The 21,047-nt window shown below is 38.6% G+C and overlaps 1 protein-coding gene across 7 annotated transcripts in view; it reads right to left on the bottom strand.

The window, feature by feature from the left end:
• The window catches only part of tbc1d5 (TBC1 domain family member 5), a 298,355-nt gene that overhangs the window by 135,564 nt on the left and 141,744 nt on the right, over positions 1-21,047 (bottom strand). For all 7 annotated transcript variants that reach the window (XM_062957598.1, XM_008112724.3, XM_008112725.3 and 4 more), the window contains 3 exons: positions 2,235-2,343; positions 780-869; positions 626-697 (listed from right to left, as the gene is read on the bottom strand). In XM_062957598.1, the coding sequence (XP_062813668.1) occupies positions 626-697; positions 780-869; positions 2,235-2,343 (271 nt within the window). The remainder of the gene's footprint in view (positions 1-625; positions 698-779; positions 870-2,234; positions 2,344-21,047) is intronic.

Here is a 21,047-nt window from a genome sequence, read left to right as displayed (position 1 = left end):
GATTGGTCCCCTCCCTCCTGGTCTTCAGGAAAAAAGGTAAATCCTGGCTCTGGAACCAGGCGTTTGGGGAATATGGCAATAGTGTAATATGGAACAGATACGAATACAGCAGCATAAAGGATGAACACAAGTCTAGGATTATGTTTTTAGTCGTTTTAACAGTTTTGTTGCATTTATATGTTTATTTGTTTATTGTTTTAATTTGATGTTTTATGTACTGTGTTGCTATGTTGCACTGAAGTGGCCAAATTGTAAGCTGTTCTGAGTCCCCTTCAGGGTGAAAAGAGCGGGGTATAAGTATAGTAAATAAATAAATGATAATACATGTAATCCACAATCATTATTATGGCACATATATAAAATGTTAATAGCATATTTTATGTTTCAAAACTGAAGGGTAAAGTAGAACTCACATACTGGCCTTGCAGGTGTTGGGCATTTCATATTTACTCTGATAACACTGTACTTTATGTATTTCTTTGGGAACATCTTTGACTCCCACATCCACATTTTTCTGTCACACTGACCAGATTTATCATATGTAGTTTCTATACAAGCAACTTCATTAGAAGCAAGTATTAAATGTTTTGTTGTATACTCAATACATAAAGGAGATTATGCTTACCCCTTCATCCTGTGAAAGTGGATTGTTGATCATCACATCTTGCTGTCCAGCTTTCCGAGGATTTGTAATATGCTGTAAGTGTGAATAAGGATTTAAAGTTTAGTTTCTTTCCTACCAGACAACACTGAAAATATGGAACCATAGAACAACTTACTATTTCTTTTATCTTGTTATAAAATGTTCTTAATTTTGTTGTTTTACTGATCCATTGATTTCTATCAGGAGGTAGAACATTCAAAAAGAGCTGCAAATTAGATGAAACAAATGCTGGTTAGATAGACATACAAGGTGTATCAATCTACAATCTAAATAGCAAACCTTTTATGCAACGAACTAAAATGACCACTGGATTCACCTGTATTGTATTGGTTTAATGTATCAACCCACTGAAAAAGATCAGAGGTTTTCAATTCACTCAAGATTGCATCCTTGGTTGATACTTCACTGATATGTGCATGGGAAAATGCATATGCCTCAACCTAAAACTACATGGAAATATGCTGCTTAAACTTGCCAATTGTAGTCAATGTTATAATCAACACAATCATAACTGATTGTGTTGGTTCTACAAATATGAAATCTGGATATGGAATATGGACCTAAATATTATAGAATCTATACAGGCAGTCCCCAAGTTACAAATATCTGATTTATAAACAACTCATAGTTAAGAATGGGGATGAGACAACAGACAGTGAGAGAAATCTCTCATTCAGGAAGGAAATTCACTTCTAGAAGAGTTATCATGGGGAAAGATGTCTCCACTGAAGCTTTCTCACCAATCCTTGTTTCCACAACAAGTCTTTTTTTTCAAAATCCAATTGTCTCAGGGACAGAAAGCTAGATGGAATCTTCTGAACAGGGGCAGAGACAGCAAATCAAACAGCACAGGCATGTTTTTGGCTGGAGTTACACTTTAAAAAGCACCTGTTCTAACTTACATACAAATTCAACTTAAGAACAAACCTACAGAACCTATCTTGTCTGTAACTTAGGGACTGCCTGTACTTGGTTAGGTACATCTGAATTAGACATACCCAATTTTTCACGATGGTACCAGGCAGCTTCTGTGGTCCCTGATAACTGCACGGAGGAGGTAGTGTTGAATAAAATGTATTGTGGTTCATAGTAAATCCCTCAAAATAATGTAAAAGCCTCTTTGATAAGTGGAGCCCTTCTGTTAATGCAAAGCAGATCCTGGATTTAGTCTTTTTATTGTTGCACTTGATCCATACCTTCTACATGCTCTCCTAGCTTCTTGAACCCAATCAGCTTATAAATTTGGACTTGCTCTTTCACATTTTTCTCCATCCACAGATGGAGAAAATGATACAAAGAACAATTTAAAAAGTAAGGGTGAATTTAAATAGTTACACAATTTTAACAGTATTTTCAATTAAAAACTACTAACGTGATTGAATATTTATTATGAAATACTTCCAAGTCAAAAGCATTTGAAATAACTCCTTCAATTTGATCAGGAAAAACAGACAAAAAGTGATGTCTTCTGCAAAACTCAATGACTCTTCACATAAGCAATATTCAAGTGCATCAGGTAATGTGTTGATATATTACAAATGCAAGCTGTAAATAAATATTTTCTTCTTACCTTCCAACAAACACTACGGAACCTGCTGCTTCTCAGCTGCCCATTAATCCCCTTCAGTCGTATTGTTGCCAAGTAATTGTTGTTTACAAATAATTCTTCCCATTCTTTACTGCACAGAATGAATGAGAGCAAAAAAACTTTTAAAATTATTATTAAGGACTTAGCTAACTGAAAAGCAATATAACATGAAGTAATTTTGGGTAAACAAAAGGAAAGGAAGTTTCAAATGTATATATTTAGTAGTGTGCTATTTCTAAACGCATGGTTGTCTTTTTGGACACATTTCTTCCCTGGATTTAATGAATATGTAGATCACTGTAATTATGCCAGCTACAGAAATTCATAATGTCTGTGGAGGCTATTCTATTTCCTCTAAAATATTGGTACCCAAGCTTAGTGAATAAACAAAGAAAATTAATATTAATATAGCCATATTTTGGTTTCACCCTTAGATAAAACAGAACCTATTTGAAAGGATACCTAATTTCAAAACATGAGAAGAAAAAAGAGTGTTGTCTATTACCTCTTCTCATAACACATTTACCTAAATTAAGCTCCTTTTCTTCATAACATCAAGCTGGGCAGTTAAGCATAAGAGAAGATGACTTCCGTTAACTTTTAGTGCTGTTTACCATCGCCTTCTCTTCTTTCTACATGATCAGTTTTAAAATTTTAACAGGTGCTAGCAATTTTTTAAAAGAAAAGAAACCCTCACTGTATAAACTGTTAAAGGCAAGCTTGAGTACCTGGCGGTACCTACGGCTGACTAGATAAACAACCTAAATATGCCTCCTAGGCACAAAGACACCAGGGGCCTAACACCTGTGCTTCATTAATGTACAAGTAAATCTACTCTACTGGGAAACAATTGGAAATTAATTGTCCCAAACCATTTAGTGAATTTGAATACAAGAATTAAACAATATCTCCTCTATTTTCCACTGAACTGAATCTCAGGAATGCTACCTCCCACCTGAGGATCTAAAGTGAAATAGCCCAAAGACTTTCTTGAGTCAATGAAATGTCAAATATAATTTGAGGAAAACTAAACCAAACTAAATTAAAAACACTGTAAGTATTTACGTAAGTAAAACGGAATAGTACTGAGTTTTTTGGAGTGGTAGGACCAAAGCCGTCTGAATACATTTTGCAAAGGACAAGATAGTGGCCTAATGTATTCCGACACATAGAAGATGCTAGTCTGGCAGCTGCATTGGCAATAGGATAGAACCCCATTACACCTGAGGTGGTGCAGAACAGACTGGCAACACACACTTATCTGTCCTCCAAAACTGGGGAATAGCTGGGAGCTCAGAAGGGAAGAGACGGTGATATCCACTGCTGTCCTCTAAATTACTGCTGCTTGCCTCAATGTCCCTGATAATAAGACTAATTCTGAGGGTAGGTAGAGGTAAGCAACATCACACATGCAATATGTCACATTTCACTGGCACAGTTGAAATACTAATAGAGCATTTGTGTTGTTTAATGTTTCACCTGTATTTTATTATATGAAAAAATCCATGTTTGCTAAGATGTTCCATGTTCAGCTTTTCAAGGCTATAGCATAATTTTGAAAGCAAGTTCCAAAACTGAAATTCTACATATGGTGAATATGTTTCCATTTCACTGAAGCATTTTCTACAACCCAAGGAACTGATTACTGTTCCTTGAATGCAGGAGCAAAAATCTCCTAAGTCCTGAGACTAGAATACAAAAATTATAACCCCACATAGGTGAGAAAACAGAGGAGGAATGATCCAGATTGCCTGTGATTCCATCTGATTGTTTAATTATAAAACCATTGTTGTTTTGTAAAGGACAACCGCTTAGGAAGAATATGATCACATGAAGTCATCTCACTCTAGTTGTCCAAAGATACTTTTATTAAACAAGTACATTCTATCAAAATAGTATTTTCAGTTTTTAGCCATTATAAAGCCAACATCTGTTCCTGCATGGCAGGGGGTTGGACTAGATGGTGCATGTGGTCTCTTCCAACTCTATGATTCTATCTTAAAACTTGCATTACTTGTTAGGATCCTTATATTATTTTTGTTGAACAATTAATTTATAAATCCAAAGAAATAGAAAAGTCTTGCACCATATTTATCATCTATATCTATTTTAGAGTTTTATTAAGCTGGTATGCATTTTGTACTGATATGTAAGATGTTTTGTTTGATAATTGTTTTAACTGAATTGCTTATCTTAAACTAAAAATTACTGCAGTCTTAACTAATCAAGATTGCTTAAATATTATGATCCTTCTGAGTATAGGTAAATAAATCTGTTGTATCAGTCTTCTGTCTAGAACATGTTGGGTATATCTCCATACCTTAAACATTGATTTAGAAAAGATAGCTGCAGAATTAAATTAAACAATGGTAACAAGCTTTTGGATAACTGTGCAGGGCAATAATGGATGCCTAATATGTATAATGACCACGGAATGGCCATAGATCACGATTTTTTGGATGGCGAACACATTACTGTTTGTAATGTGTTCATTTTTTCTGTTTTAAATTTTTAAATATTTAATATTTTAAGCTTTAATTTTATATGTGTTTTAGGGCATCAAAGTGTGCCATGTGTAAGCTGCCTTAAGTCCCCTTCGGGGTGAGAAAGGTGGGGTAAATAAATAAATAAATAAATAGGGCAAATAAAATAAAATAAATAAACAAGAAAGTTACCACTGTTTAATAAAAAAATGGATTCAGAAGAAACTAGTCCTGATGACACACACTAAAAAGTTCTTAAAGAACTCAAATGTTGTCAATCTAAATTTATAATTTAGGAAAAATTGGCAACTAGTAACAAGGTACTGGAAAATAAAGGGATTTTTAAGTAATCAAAAGGAAGCGAAGAAATTACCAACTTTTCAGTTTCAAACAAACTGATGAGACGCATTTGATATATAAGCTTGATTTTCTTTGATTTTCTTTGATATCTAAGGTTAATTTTCTTTGTATTTGTGTGGATGGGGTGAGCTGCTGGTAATTATTATACATTAGAACTTCCAATAGTTATGGAAAAAGAGGACATGGCTGCTCACAGATCAGTATCATAATTCAGGCAACTAAGCAGTCAAATTCCTCCAAAGATCTTTATTAGAACCAGTGCTTATTCTAATAGGGAATAGTACAGTAGTCAAATGTGAAGGAAATGTCAAATTGTTCACACTATGTTACACAATATATTCTTAAGAAGGTCAAAAGGAACTCACAAAACTGATTTTAAAGTAAACAAGAACTATGACAAAAATTGCATGGAAGATTCTATTTAAATATGAAATGTCTCTGGATCAAGGCAGAATAATGACACTAATGATAATAATAGTGACAAGGTGTGACCTAGGGAAGATCTTTAGTTCTCTGAAAATCTGAATGTAATATTGGGTGAAAAAGTGGAATCTCTGGGGTTGTCAAAAATGGATTGGAAATATACTGGTTTAGTACAGTATGTCCATCTGCTATACTATGTACTGCTCTGGTGCCCAATTTCTGTACATTTTCTACATATTTAGAAAAGGCACAGAAGATTCAACCAACAAAATTACCAAACAGATGAAACATTACCCTCACTAAAAAAGACTAAAGCCTCGAGAAATTCCTCAGCCAATGACAGGCTTGCTTTCCCTGTCTTTGCTGGGGATGTAAATATTTGCGAATTTTGTTATTAAAGGCAATTTTACCATTTTCTTCTTTACTAACAGAAAGCCATCATCAAAACTATTCAGTTTCCTAAAACTCACATTCTGATCAGGACATACTCTGTGCCAAAACTGTAAAGTGATATTTTGAGGATTTTCTTTTCACAGAAAATAAGTTTCCTGTACTAAAAACATCAGTACACCAGGAAGCAACTGATCTTCAAGTAAACTGGCCTCCGGAAAAGGTGGAGTATAAATAAAGAAAATATTTGAGTCCTGTCTGTGGACTTTCCATAGGTAGCCATGATTGCGCCAGTCAGGCATTTGTTCTGATCCAGTAGGGGCCTTCTTACAGTCTTATGTTCCTTTAAGCAACTGGACAGAAGCAAGGTGAAGGGATGCAACCTTTGTTTCCCTTTTCCTCTGAGTGGCTGTGCACAAGGACAGGGAACAAATGAATGTTTGAAGTAATGATGAAGAAATGAATCCATGTAGGAAGAGACTCTATCAGAAGAAATCTGGAACTAGTTGATGCTGGCTATGGTTGCTCCGAGACTCTGGAACTCCCTTACCAGGGGAGTTAGATTAGCACCCTCCATACTTTCTTTCTTCTGTCTTATGAAAACCTTTTTGTTCTGGTAGACCTTTTTTAAAAAGGAAAAACAGGCCTTGTATAATGTACTGGATTTTTATTTACTGTGGCTTTTAAATGCTTAATGCTTTTAATTGGTTTTAATATTCTGATAATCGTAGACCAGGAGCAACAGGAACATCCTTGGGAGAGTAATGGGCTCTCGGATGTATCTCAATGGATTGTCATTGATGAATGCACTGGGGATGTTGAGGAGGAGGACAACACTTTACACCTACACGATTCACTTCAACAGGAACACTCTTCAGGGGACATACACACTGTCTTGCACAAAAGGGACCCTGTCAATCCTCAAAGGAAACAGGTCTTGGTAGTAGGTGACTCTCTCCTTAGAGGAACGGAAGCCATCATTTCCAGACCGGATGGAATGGCTCGAGAAACATGCTGCCTCCCGGGGGCAAAAATACACCATATCACTCAGAGGCTCAGCAGGCTCCTAAAGCCCCATCACCCTCCCCACCTTATGTTGATTCATGTAGGTACCAATGACACCGCTGGGCATACTTTTCAAAAGATCACAAATGATTTTCGAGCTCTGGGAACAAAGCTAAAACTGTATAATGTACAAGTGATCTTTTCATCCCTCCTCCCCGTTGAAGGACATGGCTCTACAAGCGCCGGAAAAATAGTACAGGTCAATAACTGGCTCAGAAAATGGTGTCAAGAGGAGCATTTTGACTTCCTTGACTATGGTCTACTCTTCCAAGAGGATGGACTACTGGCAAGTGATGGGGTGCATCTCATACAAGTAGGAAAACATCTTTTTGCACACAGACTCACAAACCTCATCAGGCGCACTTTAAACTAGATCCACTGGGGGAGGGGAACAACAGCCTGGCGAACACTATATTACCCATGTCCACAGGGAACCGCCAAAAGGCTAAACAGAGGGCTGCACAAACACAGCAAGGACCAAGTACGGAAAGCACAATAATCCCAAATAAACAGCTCAAGGGGAGGTCACAGGGGCTTACATGTCCTTACACCAATGCTCAGAGCATGGGAAATAAGCAAGACGAACTCCAACTCTTAGCACAGCACAACACATACGATGTCATAGGCATCACTGAAACCTGGTGGGATGACTCCCATCACTGGAATGTAGCCATTGAGGGCTATAACCTCTTTCACAGAAATAGAACAAAGGGGAGAGGAGGGGGAGTAGCTTTATATGTCAAAAACAGTTACATTGCAGAAGAAATGCAAGACTGTAATCTGGGAAACCAGCTTGAAAGCATCTGGATAAGAATCAAGGGAACCGGGACTCAAAAAGATCTTGTCGTGGGTGTCTACTACAGACCTCCAAGTCAGGATGAAGGACTCGATGAAGCCTTCTGTCAACAGCTGACCAAACAGGCACAAAGAAGAGATATAGTAGTCATGGGCGATTTCAATTATCCCGATATCTGCTGGAAAACAAACTCAGCCAAGAGTACAAAGTCCAACAAATTCCTCACTTGCCTTGCAGACAATTTTATGGTCCAGAAAGTAGAAGAGGCAACAAGGGGATCAGCAACTCTTGATCTAATCTTAACAAATGTGGAAAACCTGATCAATACAGTTGAAGTCGTCGGATCCTTAGGGGCAAGTGACCATGTGCTCTTGCAGTTTGCAGTACAAAGGAATGCTGAAACTAAGACAAGTCAAACACGCATTCTGGACTTTAAGAGAGCTGACTTCCAAAAAATGAAGGAATTACTGAGCGGCATTCCATGGACGCCAGTATTAAAAAACAAGGGAGTTAAGGATGGATGGGAGTTTTTCAAAAGTGAAATACTCAAGGCGCAAATGCAAACAGTGCCAACAAAGAAGAAAAATAAGACAAGTGCAAAGAAGCCAGAATGGATGTCCAAAGAACTTCTAACTGAGCTAAAGCTCAAAAGTGACATGCACAAGAAGTGGAAAAGGGGAGAAATCACCAAAGAAGAATTCAAACGTATAGCCAACACCTGTAGGGAAAAGGTTCGCAAGGCTAAAGCGCAAAATGAGCTCAGGCTTGCCAGGGACATAAAAAACAACAAAAAAGGCTTTTTTGCTTACGTTGGTAGAAAAAGGAAGAAAAAGGAGGCGATAGGGTCACTGCAAGGAGATGGGGTGATGGCGACAGGGGACAGGGAAAAGGCAGAACTGCTTAATGCTTTCTTTGCCTCGGTCTTCTCACAAAAAGAAAGCCATCTTCAACCTCAGCAACATGGAATGGACGAAGGACTGGGGGAAATCCAACCCCAAATAGGGAAACAAGTTGTCCAGGAACACCTGGCCGCTCTAAACGAATTCAAGTCCCCAGGGCCAGATCAGCTACATCCAAGAGTATTGAAGGAACTATCGGAAGTTATTTCAGAACCACTGGCAATTATCTTCGAGAGTTCTTGGAGAACAGGAGAAGTCCCGGAAGATTGGAGGAGGGCGAATGTGGTCCCTATCTTCAAGAAGGGAAAAAAGAACGACCCAAACAATTACCGTCCGGTCAGCCTCACATCGATACCAGGAAAGATTCCGGAAAAGATCATTAAGGAAGTGGTCTGCGAACACTTAGAAACAAGTGCGGTCATTGCTAATAGTCAACACGGATTTACCAAAAACAAGTCATGCCAGACTAATCTGATCTCTTTTTTCGATAGAGTTACGAGTTGGGTCGATACAGGGAATGCTGTGGATGTAGCCTACCTGGATTTCAGTAAGGCCTTCGACAAAGTCCCCCACGACCTTCTGGCAAACAAACTAGTAAAATGTGGGCTAGACAAAACTATGGTTAGGTGGATCTGTAATTGGCTAAGCGAACGAACCCAAAGGGTGCTCACCAATGCGTCATCTTCATCATGGAAAGAAGTGACAAGTGGAGTGCCGCAGGGTTCCGTCCTGGGCCCGGTTCTGTTCAACATCTTTATTAATGATTTAGACGAAGGGTTAGAAGGCACGATCATCAAGTTTGCAGACGACACAAAACTGGGAGGGATAGCTAACACTCCAGAAGACAGGAGCAGAATTCAAAACGATCTTGACAGACTAGAGAGATGGGTCGAAACTAACAAAATGAAGTTCAACAGGAACAAATGCAAGATACTTCATTTCGGCAGAAAAAATAGAATGCAAAGATACAGAATGGGGGACACCTGGCTAGACAGCAGTACATGTGAAAAAGACCTTGGAGTCCTTGTGGACAACAAGTTAAACATGAGCCAACAATGTGATGCGGCAGCTAAAAAAGCCAACGGGATTCTGGCCTGCATCAATAGGGGAATAGCGTCTAGATCCAGGGAAGTCATGCTCCCCCTCTATTCTGCCTTGGTCAGACCACACCTGGAATACTGTGTCCAATTTTGGGCACCGCAGTTGAAGGGAGATGTTGACAAGCTGGAAAGCGTCCAGAGGAGGGCGACTAAAATGATTAAGGGTCTGGAGAACAAGCCCTATGAGGAGCGGCTTAAAGAGCTGGGCATGTTTAGCCTGCAGAAGAGAAGGCTGAGAGGAGACATGATAGCCATGTACAAATATGTGAGGGGAAGTCATAGGGAGGAGGGAGCAAGCTTGTTTTCTGCGGCCCTGCAGACTAGGACACGGAACAATGGCTTCAAACTACAGGAAAGGAGATTCCACCTGAACATCAGGAAGAACTTCCTCACTGTGAGGGCTGTTCGACAGTGGAACTCTCCCCCGGGCCGTGGTAGAGGCTCCTTCTTTGGAGGCTTTTAAACAGAGGCTGGATGGCCATCTGTCGGGGGTGCTTTAAATGCGATTTCCTGCTTCTTAGCAGGGGGTTGGACTGGATGGCCCATGTCTCTTCCAAATCTACTATTCTATGATTCTATGATTCTAATTTGATTTTTAACTTTTGTATATTGTAAATTTTCAACTATGCCTGTTATAAGACTCCTTGAGACTGAAACTGGGGAAAAGGTGGGACATAAACATAATGAAAATGATGGTGAGATTGATAATGTTAAGTGCCTTCAAGACAACTCCAACTTATGGTAACACTATCAATCAATCAATCTTTCTTTATTACGGTCCATGATCAGCACAAGGTGGGGCACAAATGCCCTGGGAAGGGGAAATGCAGTTCTCTAGCAAAGCAGTTATATATATAAACAGATTAGAAAACAGTTTGAAATTACAGTTTAAAAACACAGGTTAATGTAGCAGGTATGGAACTGAGTGGGGGGGGGGACTGATAGGAGGGGTCAAAGCACTGGGGAGGGACACTAAAGGGGATGGGAAGAGCACATTACAAATCTTGTAGCATTTTAGCTGTAACAGGTTGCTTTGGCTACATTCCTGATCGGGTGTTGCCTTGCGGAGTCGATCATCATCCATCTAATTTTAATTGCTGCAGTACAAAACTTAGTAACATTGTAAGTTATTGTAGTGTTAGAATCCAAAAGCAGCAGGATATTTTAGAAGCTATGGTGTAATGAGATTAGCTCTAAGGTCTCTGTAGAACATGCATTGAAAGAGGACATGGTCAGTTGCTTCTAGGGGCATAATTACTCCTTGAAGGGGATCTTCCGATACCTCCCTATCACTATATTGGGTTTTCTTGACAAGATGTATTCTGAGTTTTGCCACTGCCTTCATACAAAGCTCTAAGGTCCTGACTTGCCCAAGGTCATTCAGTGGGTTTCCAAGACTGTATGGAGTTTCAAACCTTAGATTTCTTGAGTCCTGATTAAACGCCCCAATTGCAACACACTAATTCCAATACAGCTACTGTACATTCAGGCTTTGCTGAATAATAGTTTTTGGGCCAATATAAACACAAAACAATATGCCTTGCAAAAACTGTTCTTATTTGTTATAGTAAAGAAAGGAACAAAGCAAAATATACAAATCTTGCCATCACTGCTGTTTGGAAAAAAATTTCCAACACAAACCTGTGTTTCACCAAATCCACTCTCTGGAAAAAAGTGCTTTCTGCACAGCATGGCATTTGAAACTTTTATAGGAAATTCAGCAGAAATATAAGAAGCTCAGATTAGTAATGCCAGCCACAGACGTTAAAGCCTGGCCTCAGAAACAGGAAGCGCTTCAGCATTAGGACTGCAGGTGCCAAGATCAACCAGATAAACACTGTTATCTATAATTACTTCATTTTTAGCTTAAATCACAGGTAATGAGGGAACTCAGCCTCGAAAAGGCAATTAAGAACTGTACACAGTCTTTTTGCTTTCTGTAGAAAGAAAAATATTTTAGAAATTGTTCGAGGATTCATCCATTTTAATTCTTCCCGCAGTAAAGATCTTTTATAATGTTGAAATAATGATTAGTATTATGCACAGTTTGGACAAGTAGGCAGAATCTGCTAGTAAAATGAAATGAGCTATCAAAATATGAAACAATCCAGCAAATTTATTTTAAATATCTGGTATCAAACAAATACTTCTTAATTATCCTTGATATTTATGTTACACAACCATTTCATGATTTTATTTTTATTTTTTACATAAATTGTTTTATGTAAAACTGCTATTCAAAATATAGATATATCTGAATGATTCTACTATATTGTTGTCATATGTATATCGCACCTTAGAATAGTTAAAAGAATAGTTTTTAAAATGTTATTTTTCTGTGCCTTCCAGTTGTCTCTGATGGATGGCAACCATGATGAGAACCTATGACAAGGCTTTCTTGGCAAAAAGCGTTTGCCATTGCCTTCCTCTGTGATTCTGACTATCCAAAGTCACTCAATGGTTTTCATGGCTGGGTAGGAATTTGAATCCTGATCTCAGGGAACCCCAGTACTACACTCAAATTACACCACCATGCTAAAAAAAACCAAAACCCTTCCAAACACGCATACACAAAATTAAACTACTGATAAAATTAAAACCAATTAAAATACAAACACAACAAATAAGCAAAACAAATATACACAGCTCAATTCTGTAAAGATCAGTTTGTATAATCTGTGAAGGCCTGCCAAAATAAAACAAGTCGTAACCTTAATGTGGAAAAATAGCATGTAGGATGCCAATCAAACCTTTCTCAGAAGGGAGTTCAAGAACTTGAATGCAACCCCTGAGAGGGTCATCTAATCAGGTATACATAAGGTTGCTGGGACAAAGAGAAGCCCCTCTGCACAGAATCTCAAAACATAGCCGGTTCATATGGGAAAATGCGGTCCTCCAGATAACCTGGGCAATTCCAAAGCAAACTTCAACCCATGCCACATTATAAGACCTTTGCAGATATGTTTTAAAAAACCCCAAAAAAACCCCAATGTTCGCCCGTTTCCTTAAATTCCAACAACTCTGTAAAATAAATCGAGGAAACATGTTCTGGTTCTCCATTGGTATATGGAACTATGTGTGAAATAGCTGAAGAACATCCATTCTATGTTTGTCAAGTATGAAGCTTTAGGGTGATGAATAAGCCAATAATCTTTTTCAAAAACAATTGATCAGAATCTTGCAATGCTACTCTTCATGAGAAGACATAACTAAGTAAAATGACAATAATACTTGTTAATGTAGAAGGCAATAGGAAAATAGGAAGCCAAACAGGTGGATACACTTAGTCAAGGAAACCACATCCTTGAGTTGGTAAGATCCGAGCAAGGCTGTTGATAGCAGAGTGATTAGGAGATGCCTCCTTCGAAGATTTACATAAATCAAAGTTTGACTTGATAGCAATTAAACACAACAAAGCAATTCTACATCTACTATCCATCCATCCTATTTTTTCAGAGTAGTTTCCTAAAATAACCCTTTTAATTGCTACCTATTGGCACATGGTTAGAGTCAATTTTGGATTTCCTTCTAGAACAACAACAACAACAACTTTATTTTGTATCCCGCCCCCATCTCTCCGAAGGGACTAAGGGCGGCTTACATGCCCAGCTTACAAGCCTGGGTAATTACAATAAACAGAATAAAAATACATCAAATTAAGGCACAAAGTTATACACATTAGTATAGTAAGAATTAAAATGGTGACCACAGTATAGTTAAACATAATTTAGGCACCAGAGTAGAGGTCATTAAAAAACGAACTGAGCCAAAGTGCACCAAATGAGTGTTGTGAACACAGAGGATGAGGTAGATGACTAAAGTGCTAAAATCACTAAAAGACTTCGGATGGTGTAGTGAACCTTACCTATTAGGCCTGGAATGAAGCCTGGGTAACAGTGAGTGAGGCAGACCTCCATTTTGTAGAGGAAATGCCAGGCAGCCATTTTGAGTGTGGTTAGAAAGAGGGAGGCGCTTAGAGAGAGAGACTCCTAGGATTGGCCAAACAGAGCAGATGGGAGAAGGCAAGTCTTAGAGTGCAGAGGGAAAAAAGAGCTCCGGGGAGTTCGGTTTTGGAGTTTGGAGAGGAAAGAGCAGTTTGGAGTTTGGAGTGTGTGTGAGAGAGAGAACTGAAAGCTGTGAAAACTGACAGGCTAGGTCAGGCAGTTTGGATCTCTTGGGGGGGGGGAAGATAACTCAAGGGATTGACTCTCACTACTAGGCTGGTTAATAGAAGGACTCTAGGTTAGAGTTAATTAACAACCCAGGGGAACTCATGACTATTCTTAGCAAATAGAGCGAGGGTTTTTGTGACTAATAGATAGATTGGGTGGTTGGAACTGTTTGAAACTAAGTGAAGTAATCTGAATCATACATGATATTCCTTCATGTGTTTGTGTATGTATATGTATACATTTATTTTAAATTATACATCTTTAGCAGGACTCACTGATTTTAGTTGTTTTACTGGAAAAGTGCCATGCACACCAATGGTACATATACATAAGCAGTACTAACAACAACATCAATATGTTAATTATTCCTGGTTTCATCAGCAGCAGCTGTATATATGTAGTAAATTAATGAATTTCTCCTATTGCCAGTATGGTAATAGAGCACATCATGGTTTCCTTAGTCTGTCATGGAGCTAAAGTAGGATGATTTTCCTGAAGAATTACTACTACACACTGTGGTATCCAGTCACTTGGGTATTACTACCTCCATAAGAGTGTGGCATTCATCTAAAGAACTGCACAGGTAACAACTGTTAAACATCGCTGGATATTGAAAATATTGGAAGCAGTCATGAAACTGCTTGATTCTTGCTGACCTGATACTATATCTGTCCCTTCGTTAACTGTTTATCTATCTATCTATCTATCTATCTATCTATCTATCTATCTATCTATCTATCTATCTATCTATCTATCTGATCACTGGACTTAGTATTCTTTTCTTTAGTTGGTAGAGGTTGGTCAAACTAGAGATCTTATGACCTTTAAACTATGTGTACATAAATGTCAGAACATGGAAAATGGTATATAAAATTACCATTTCTTTAAATAATGTCTCACAAAACAAAAGCAAACATAAAATTTAAAATATAACCTGAATTCTGAGATATTGTAATATAAAAGTGCAAAAATTTCTGGCATTATTGATTATAACAGGATTCAATGGAATGTTACCATTTGCAATGACCATCTCCGTGATGAGAAAACAACTATCATATACAGGTCCCTAAACTTGGTCAACAATTTGCTCATGGTTCAGTCACAGATGTTCTTGCTTTTAGGTCACTAAAAACCTTATGGACTAGTTTCACTCTCCAAGGAACAAGTGCCAGCATGATTAAGATCTGAACATGCACAACTCAACACTAACAGAAGCATGGTGCCATTTATCTGTCAATTTCAGTCACAAAGGCACAAAGATGATTTGAGTTTAGAGTTTAAATGAATTCTGATACAGTAATTTCACTGCGTTATTTAGTCCCACTGTGCTTTAAGAAATTTTAATAAATATTTTAATTCATGCTCACTTTAGTAATGAACAATTTTTATAATGCATATGTGAAACAGTACTTGTTAAAACTTTAAAAACCTATGACAAAGACATTAACATAAGGCATGAAATATATGAAAGGGATGCTAGAATTTATCAGAATAAAAGGAAGCCTTTTAAAATTACAGCCACAGAACATTAATGATTCCAAAATACTAACAATTTATCATGACTGCTTTTGTTACTCAGAACAACTTTCTTGGATACTTCCATTAAAGCTAGCTATAGAAAAAAAGTATAAGAATGTAGCTGTATTCTCTCTGTTCATCCAGACTCCTGCCTGCGGCTGTCTTGACATGATCATTCTCAAAGGCTGTCATGGCAAAAGAAAGCACAGCTCTGTGGTCCTCTCCATACAGAATGAATTGAGTACAGGGGCTGCTTGTCCTACAACCTGGAAGTTCCTAACATCAAACAGCAACGCGGGTAGCTCTCTGTTCCGGCCACCAGGAATAACTTCTCTCTTCTTGTAATTGGAGTCCAAAGAAGGCAATCCCTGTATGCTACTGCCAGAAAGTGCCATAAGTAGACCCTGCTCACAGGCACATGTGGGAGGAGAAGTTTATGTAGTCTCTTTCGGCTGCCAGAAGTTGAGGGGGGCCTCCTGCTGGCAGCTGAAGGAGCCCCTGTAGACCACACTTACCCACATGTGCTGGCATGGGAGGCCTATGAGGTCTCCCTCAGCTGCCAGGTTTTGGGGGGGGGGGCTCCACAGGTGTCCAATCATCACCGCATAATAGTCGCACCCCCATTTTTTTGAAGGGTAAAAAGGGAGAGTGCAATTATTATGCAGTGAAATACGGTAGTTACTTTTTAGGGCTTGAGATAGAATAAGTATATTACCATATGGCCAATATAGCATATTTCCAGGCTTGCTATTTCTCATATTTTCTATCTCATACTTTATATTCGGGAACACCAGGAATATAAGTAATTTCTGATTTTTGATGACACTAAGGCGAAGTTATCCTGGGTTTTGTCAGCAAGGTTTGTTCAGAAGAAGTTTGCCTTTGCGCTTTGAGTTTCCTTTGTGGAGAGAAAAAGCAAGGTATAAATAAACATAATCATCAATCATAATTCCTCTGATGTTGGGAGAGTGTGACCTGCTCAAGATCACCCAGTTAGTTTCCATGGCTGAGCAGGGCTTTGAATCCAAGGCTACAACTGGGTTCCACAGTTATCGTCTTGCACTCAAGTTACTACATCACATTGGCTCGCTGTTCAATGATATACCTGGACATCATTAAAATTTATAGACACAACTAGAGACAAAACTTTTAAATTACAGATGCAGTAGCTGAATAAATATGGGTAAGGAAGACGAACAAAAAGGAACTCTTCTAACACTCATGCTACAAACCATGCAATTCATTTTTAATGGAGCCTAAGTTTACATCCTTCTCAAAGGCAACAAATTTGGGTTTTAAAAAAGTATCAGTGATATTGGTAATGTAGCTTCTTGTTCCCTCCTAGTTGCCCATACAGATCAGTTCCTTTTACACACCCTACAGTTATCCTCACTGTGTTTTATAGTGGCAGATCAAGACATTTTGCATCAAATTTCACCTCCCTCTTCACTGGTATTCTGGTCTAATGTTTTAAAATTCCCACTACCCTAGTCAGATATCAGTCCTTCCCTTCATCTATCTTTCTGTGCTTGGGTGTTGGAAGAAGATTCTTGATGCAGTCAGGCTTATATACAAAATGATTACTTGTCTGACAATATAAAGGAGGCAGGTGTACACACTAACTCGTGCAGATCTACAACTTAAGGTCTTTCACAAATTTTATATAGTCCTTAATGCACAGATGGTGGATACCAGCTCAATATAAATGAATTAAGCAATAGTGTTGAAAATCAGAAAAAATAACCAAAAGTGTCAAAGCAGTCTGCATTTATTAGGATTACATTCAGAGCAATAGTTATAAACCTCAGATCACTAAAAGGAAGAACTAAGGTTAACTTTTATGAATTTACACAATACATATGAGAAATACAGAACAAATTATGAGAAAATCAATTTAAATGATTTTATCTGGAAAATGACATTCCAAGGATTAAAATGAAGGTCTAGTTCAATTTGCTTCCACTGAGGAGAAAAAAACAGCTAGTATTAGTATATATTTAGGAAAATAACTATGAAACCAAAAGTTAAAAATGTTCACCTTCACTTTTATTTCATAGGTCACTGTTATACCATCTAATAAGATAATTAAAAACATGCAAGCAGCTGGTACTGCGGCTAAACAGATTAATGTAATAGTCTGTAGTCATATGTGCTGGCAAGAGGTTCACCTCTTTGGCGAGGAGAAGGTCAACTGCCCTTGGGAAGTAGAAAAAGACAGTATTTCTACTTTCTAGTGACATTGTATTGCAATTGAGACTGTAGTTTTCTGGCCAAGGGAGCTGCTATGCCTGGTAACTGATAAGAGCAAAAAGTTTTACCTAAGAAACAGGTAAATTTCTTCAATTATTATTTGTCTTGTACAAAAAGGCCTTGTTATCACAAACTTACAGCAAATTCAATACCTGCTTCTTTCCTCTCCCACTATTGAGATAATCAGAAACCAAACTGTGGATTAGAACTAATAAGAAGAAACATGGAAAGCTTTGCCACAGTAGCAGTTCATTTTCCAGGCAGAAGTGCTGCCTTTGACCTTTTAATCTCTTGATAGATTGGAAGCAAGTTACATGAAGGATCATATCCCGTGTGAGCTGCCTGTCAATCTATGGATATCTTATTTTAATCCTTCTGACAATCTGCAGCACAAGCAGTGATGTGAAAGAGGGACTTTTCAGTAGTCATGCTTCAGTTCTCATTCTATAATCACCTTTATCTTTCTGTAATACCAGTAGTTTTTTTTCTCCTTAATATTTATATCTCCTTAATATTAAAGCATTAAATCAGGTGTTAATTTTATCTTGAGTAGGCCCCTCATAGTGTAGTGAAGGCATGGGCAAACTTTCTTGCCCTGGGGCCACATGGCGGGCTGGGTTGGGAGTGCGGGCCGAGCCAGGAGGGAGGGTGGGGTGGGCCCAGGAGGAGGTAGGGCTGGGGATGGAGTGGGCCCAGGAGGTGGGGCTGGGGGCAGGGAATGTCATGGAGGTGGAGCTGGAGCAAGGTGAATCCAAAAGGAGGCGGAGCTGGGCGGGGTCAGGGGCGGATCCCCCTCAGGCTTTCCTCCCAGCATAAGGGTGGGGCTGCTCGCCCCATCCTTATGCTGGGAAGAGATTGAGGCTTTGGAGGTCCCTCGCCCCGCGTCTGCCTCTCCCTTCTGCCAGAATCAGGACTGGGATCCACCTCATCCTAATGCCTGGAGAAGGGACGGGTAGGCAGCAGATGAGATGGCTTTGGAGCCGCTTCGCCTGCTGCTTGCCTCTTGGCTCAGGGACTTCTCCCAACATGAGGACAGGGCATCGTCTTGTCCTGATGCCAGGAGAGGGAGGCACCAAGTAAGGCAGCTTTAGAGCCCCTTCACTCGCCACTTGCCTCTTGGCCCGGGAGCTTCTCCGTCTCATCCTAATGCTGGGAGGGAGAGGGAGGTGGAAGGCAAGGCAACTTTAGAGCCACTTCGCCTGCCACTTGCCTCTTGGACCGGGAGATTCTCCTGACATCAGGACGGGGTCTCGCCTCATCCTGATGCTGAGAGGGAGGCGGCGGGTGAGGCAGCTTTAGAGCCACTTCACCCGCCACTTGCCTCTTGGCCCGGGGGTGTCTCCTGGCATCAGGAGGAGGCCCTGCCTCCTCCTGACGATGGGAGGAGGGCCTAAAAGGCACGCAGCAACTGAGAGCCCTGCAGAGGGCTCACAGCCGCCATATGCTTTCCTCCCTTGCGCTTTCTGCATAAGGACATGGCAGGCCACCGCATCCTTATGCCCAAAGGTTGGGGGAAATTTTGAGGGCCGGACATAAGTGCCCAGAGGGTCGTGTCCGGCCCGTGGGCCTTAGTTTGCCCATGCCTGGTGTAGTGGTTTCAGAGCTGGTCCATGACTCTAAGAGACTACAATTCAATCATGGAAAGCCACTGTGAATGTATAAAAAAAGTCAGAATCTCTCAATTTTCCTTTTTTTTACAATGAATTTTTCTTTATTATTATTTCCAAAGTGTACTCATTATAACATAATTACAGTAGAGTCTCACTTATCCAACATCCACTTATCCAACGTTCTGGGTTATCCAACGCAGTTTGCCTCCCGCCCCGATCCACAGTTGTTTCTCTAGACAGCAAGGACTGAACATCTTATGGATTTAATTTCTGACAATGTTGCTACTATAAGTTCATTTTATGCAATTCTATCTTTATTTGTAGTCAATTTGTTAGTAGCCAATGTTTTTGTAGTCAATGTTTTAAATATATTGCAATGTTTTGGTGCTAAATTCATGAATACTACATAACATTACCATGTTTGGATTGCTTTTTCTGTCGATCTGTGGTAAAACATGATGTTTTCGGTGCTTAATTTGTAAAATCATAACGTAATTTGACATTTAATAGGCTTTTTCTTAATCCTTCCTTATTATATTTTAAATAATCTTTATTAGTTTTAACAGAATAATAAAAAGCAAAATCCCAAATTGGGCAAAAAAGAAAAGGAGAGAAAAGGTTAAGAGAAGAAAGGAAGGAAATGTAAAAAAAAAAGATTTTAAAAAGTGAATATAAAAATGACTTCTCGGCAGTTTCTTCAAGGTAATTTGCCTTTTCTTTCTTCCTTCCTTTCTGCCTTTTCTTTCTTTCTTCTTATATATTTGCCATTTGTCCCATCCAAGTTCTCTTCTTTGTAATGTCTCCAGTGGAGAGACCCACAGCAGAATTTTCAAATAGAATTATATTTTCCCCAGATTTTAATTAGAGCAGATCTTATGAAATAGTTGCCTAACTTCTTTTCTATTTTTCTTTTCTCATACCACAGATAGGCATGCCAACCGGCTCTGAGGTCAAATCCTTCTAATGTTAATGTTTTGCATTTATTCAGAGCTGTCCACTCACTTAACCAGAAACAGCCACAACACCTATTAGATTTTTCAAATGGTTATTGCTTTTATATTTTCATATATATTACTAATGTAAAATAAGACAGAACTTCCTGGAGAATCAGAAAATACTGTCTTAACCATTTTTCTCCCCATCTTTCCCCCCCTTTTTATAAACCTAATTTTTATTAAATTTTCCAAAAATACAAATTAAATCCACCCAATTAAAACAAAAAATACAGGCACTAGAATAAAACAATGAGAAAATAATTCCCTAATTCTCCACCCGTATCCCCTTCCTTTAAAAAAATACATAAAAATATTTTGAAAACATAATTGAAAGTAAATTGTAAACAACAGCTATGTTAAAATAGTGCTAAATCTTTTTTAAAGAGAGAGAGACAGCTTTTATTGCCATATGTAGTATTAATTTATTGTAACAATTATGAAGTGAAAATGATCTAGCTAGGTCATACAGTATATTAAAGAAGGGGGGAACTCGGGCTTTTAATAGTTGGCAGACTGACACTCCTATTAAGTAGTATAGCAACATTTAAGGTGTGAAATGAATATTTTATGCTCAATAACAAGTAACTCCAACATATAATGAGGATAACTGTAAATCTGAAAGCTCCAAGTTACAAATTATGATGCAAAGAACAGATAAGGATTTGATGAGCAAGAATACATGATTGTCACACTAAAAATAAAGTATAATTATGTAAAAATAATTTTTAAAGTAA

This window comes from Anolis carolinensis, chromosome 6 (assembly GCF_035594765.1).
Source record: "Anolis carolinensis isolate JA03-04 chromosome 6, rAnoCar3.1.pri, whole genome shotgun sequence".
NCBI lineage: Eukaryota > Metazoa > Chordata > Lepidosauria > Squamata > Dactyloidae > Anolis > Anolis carolinensis.
Note: the sequence above shows the minus strand (reverse complement) of the source record. Positions and strands in the feature narration are given on the sequence as shown.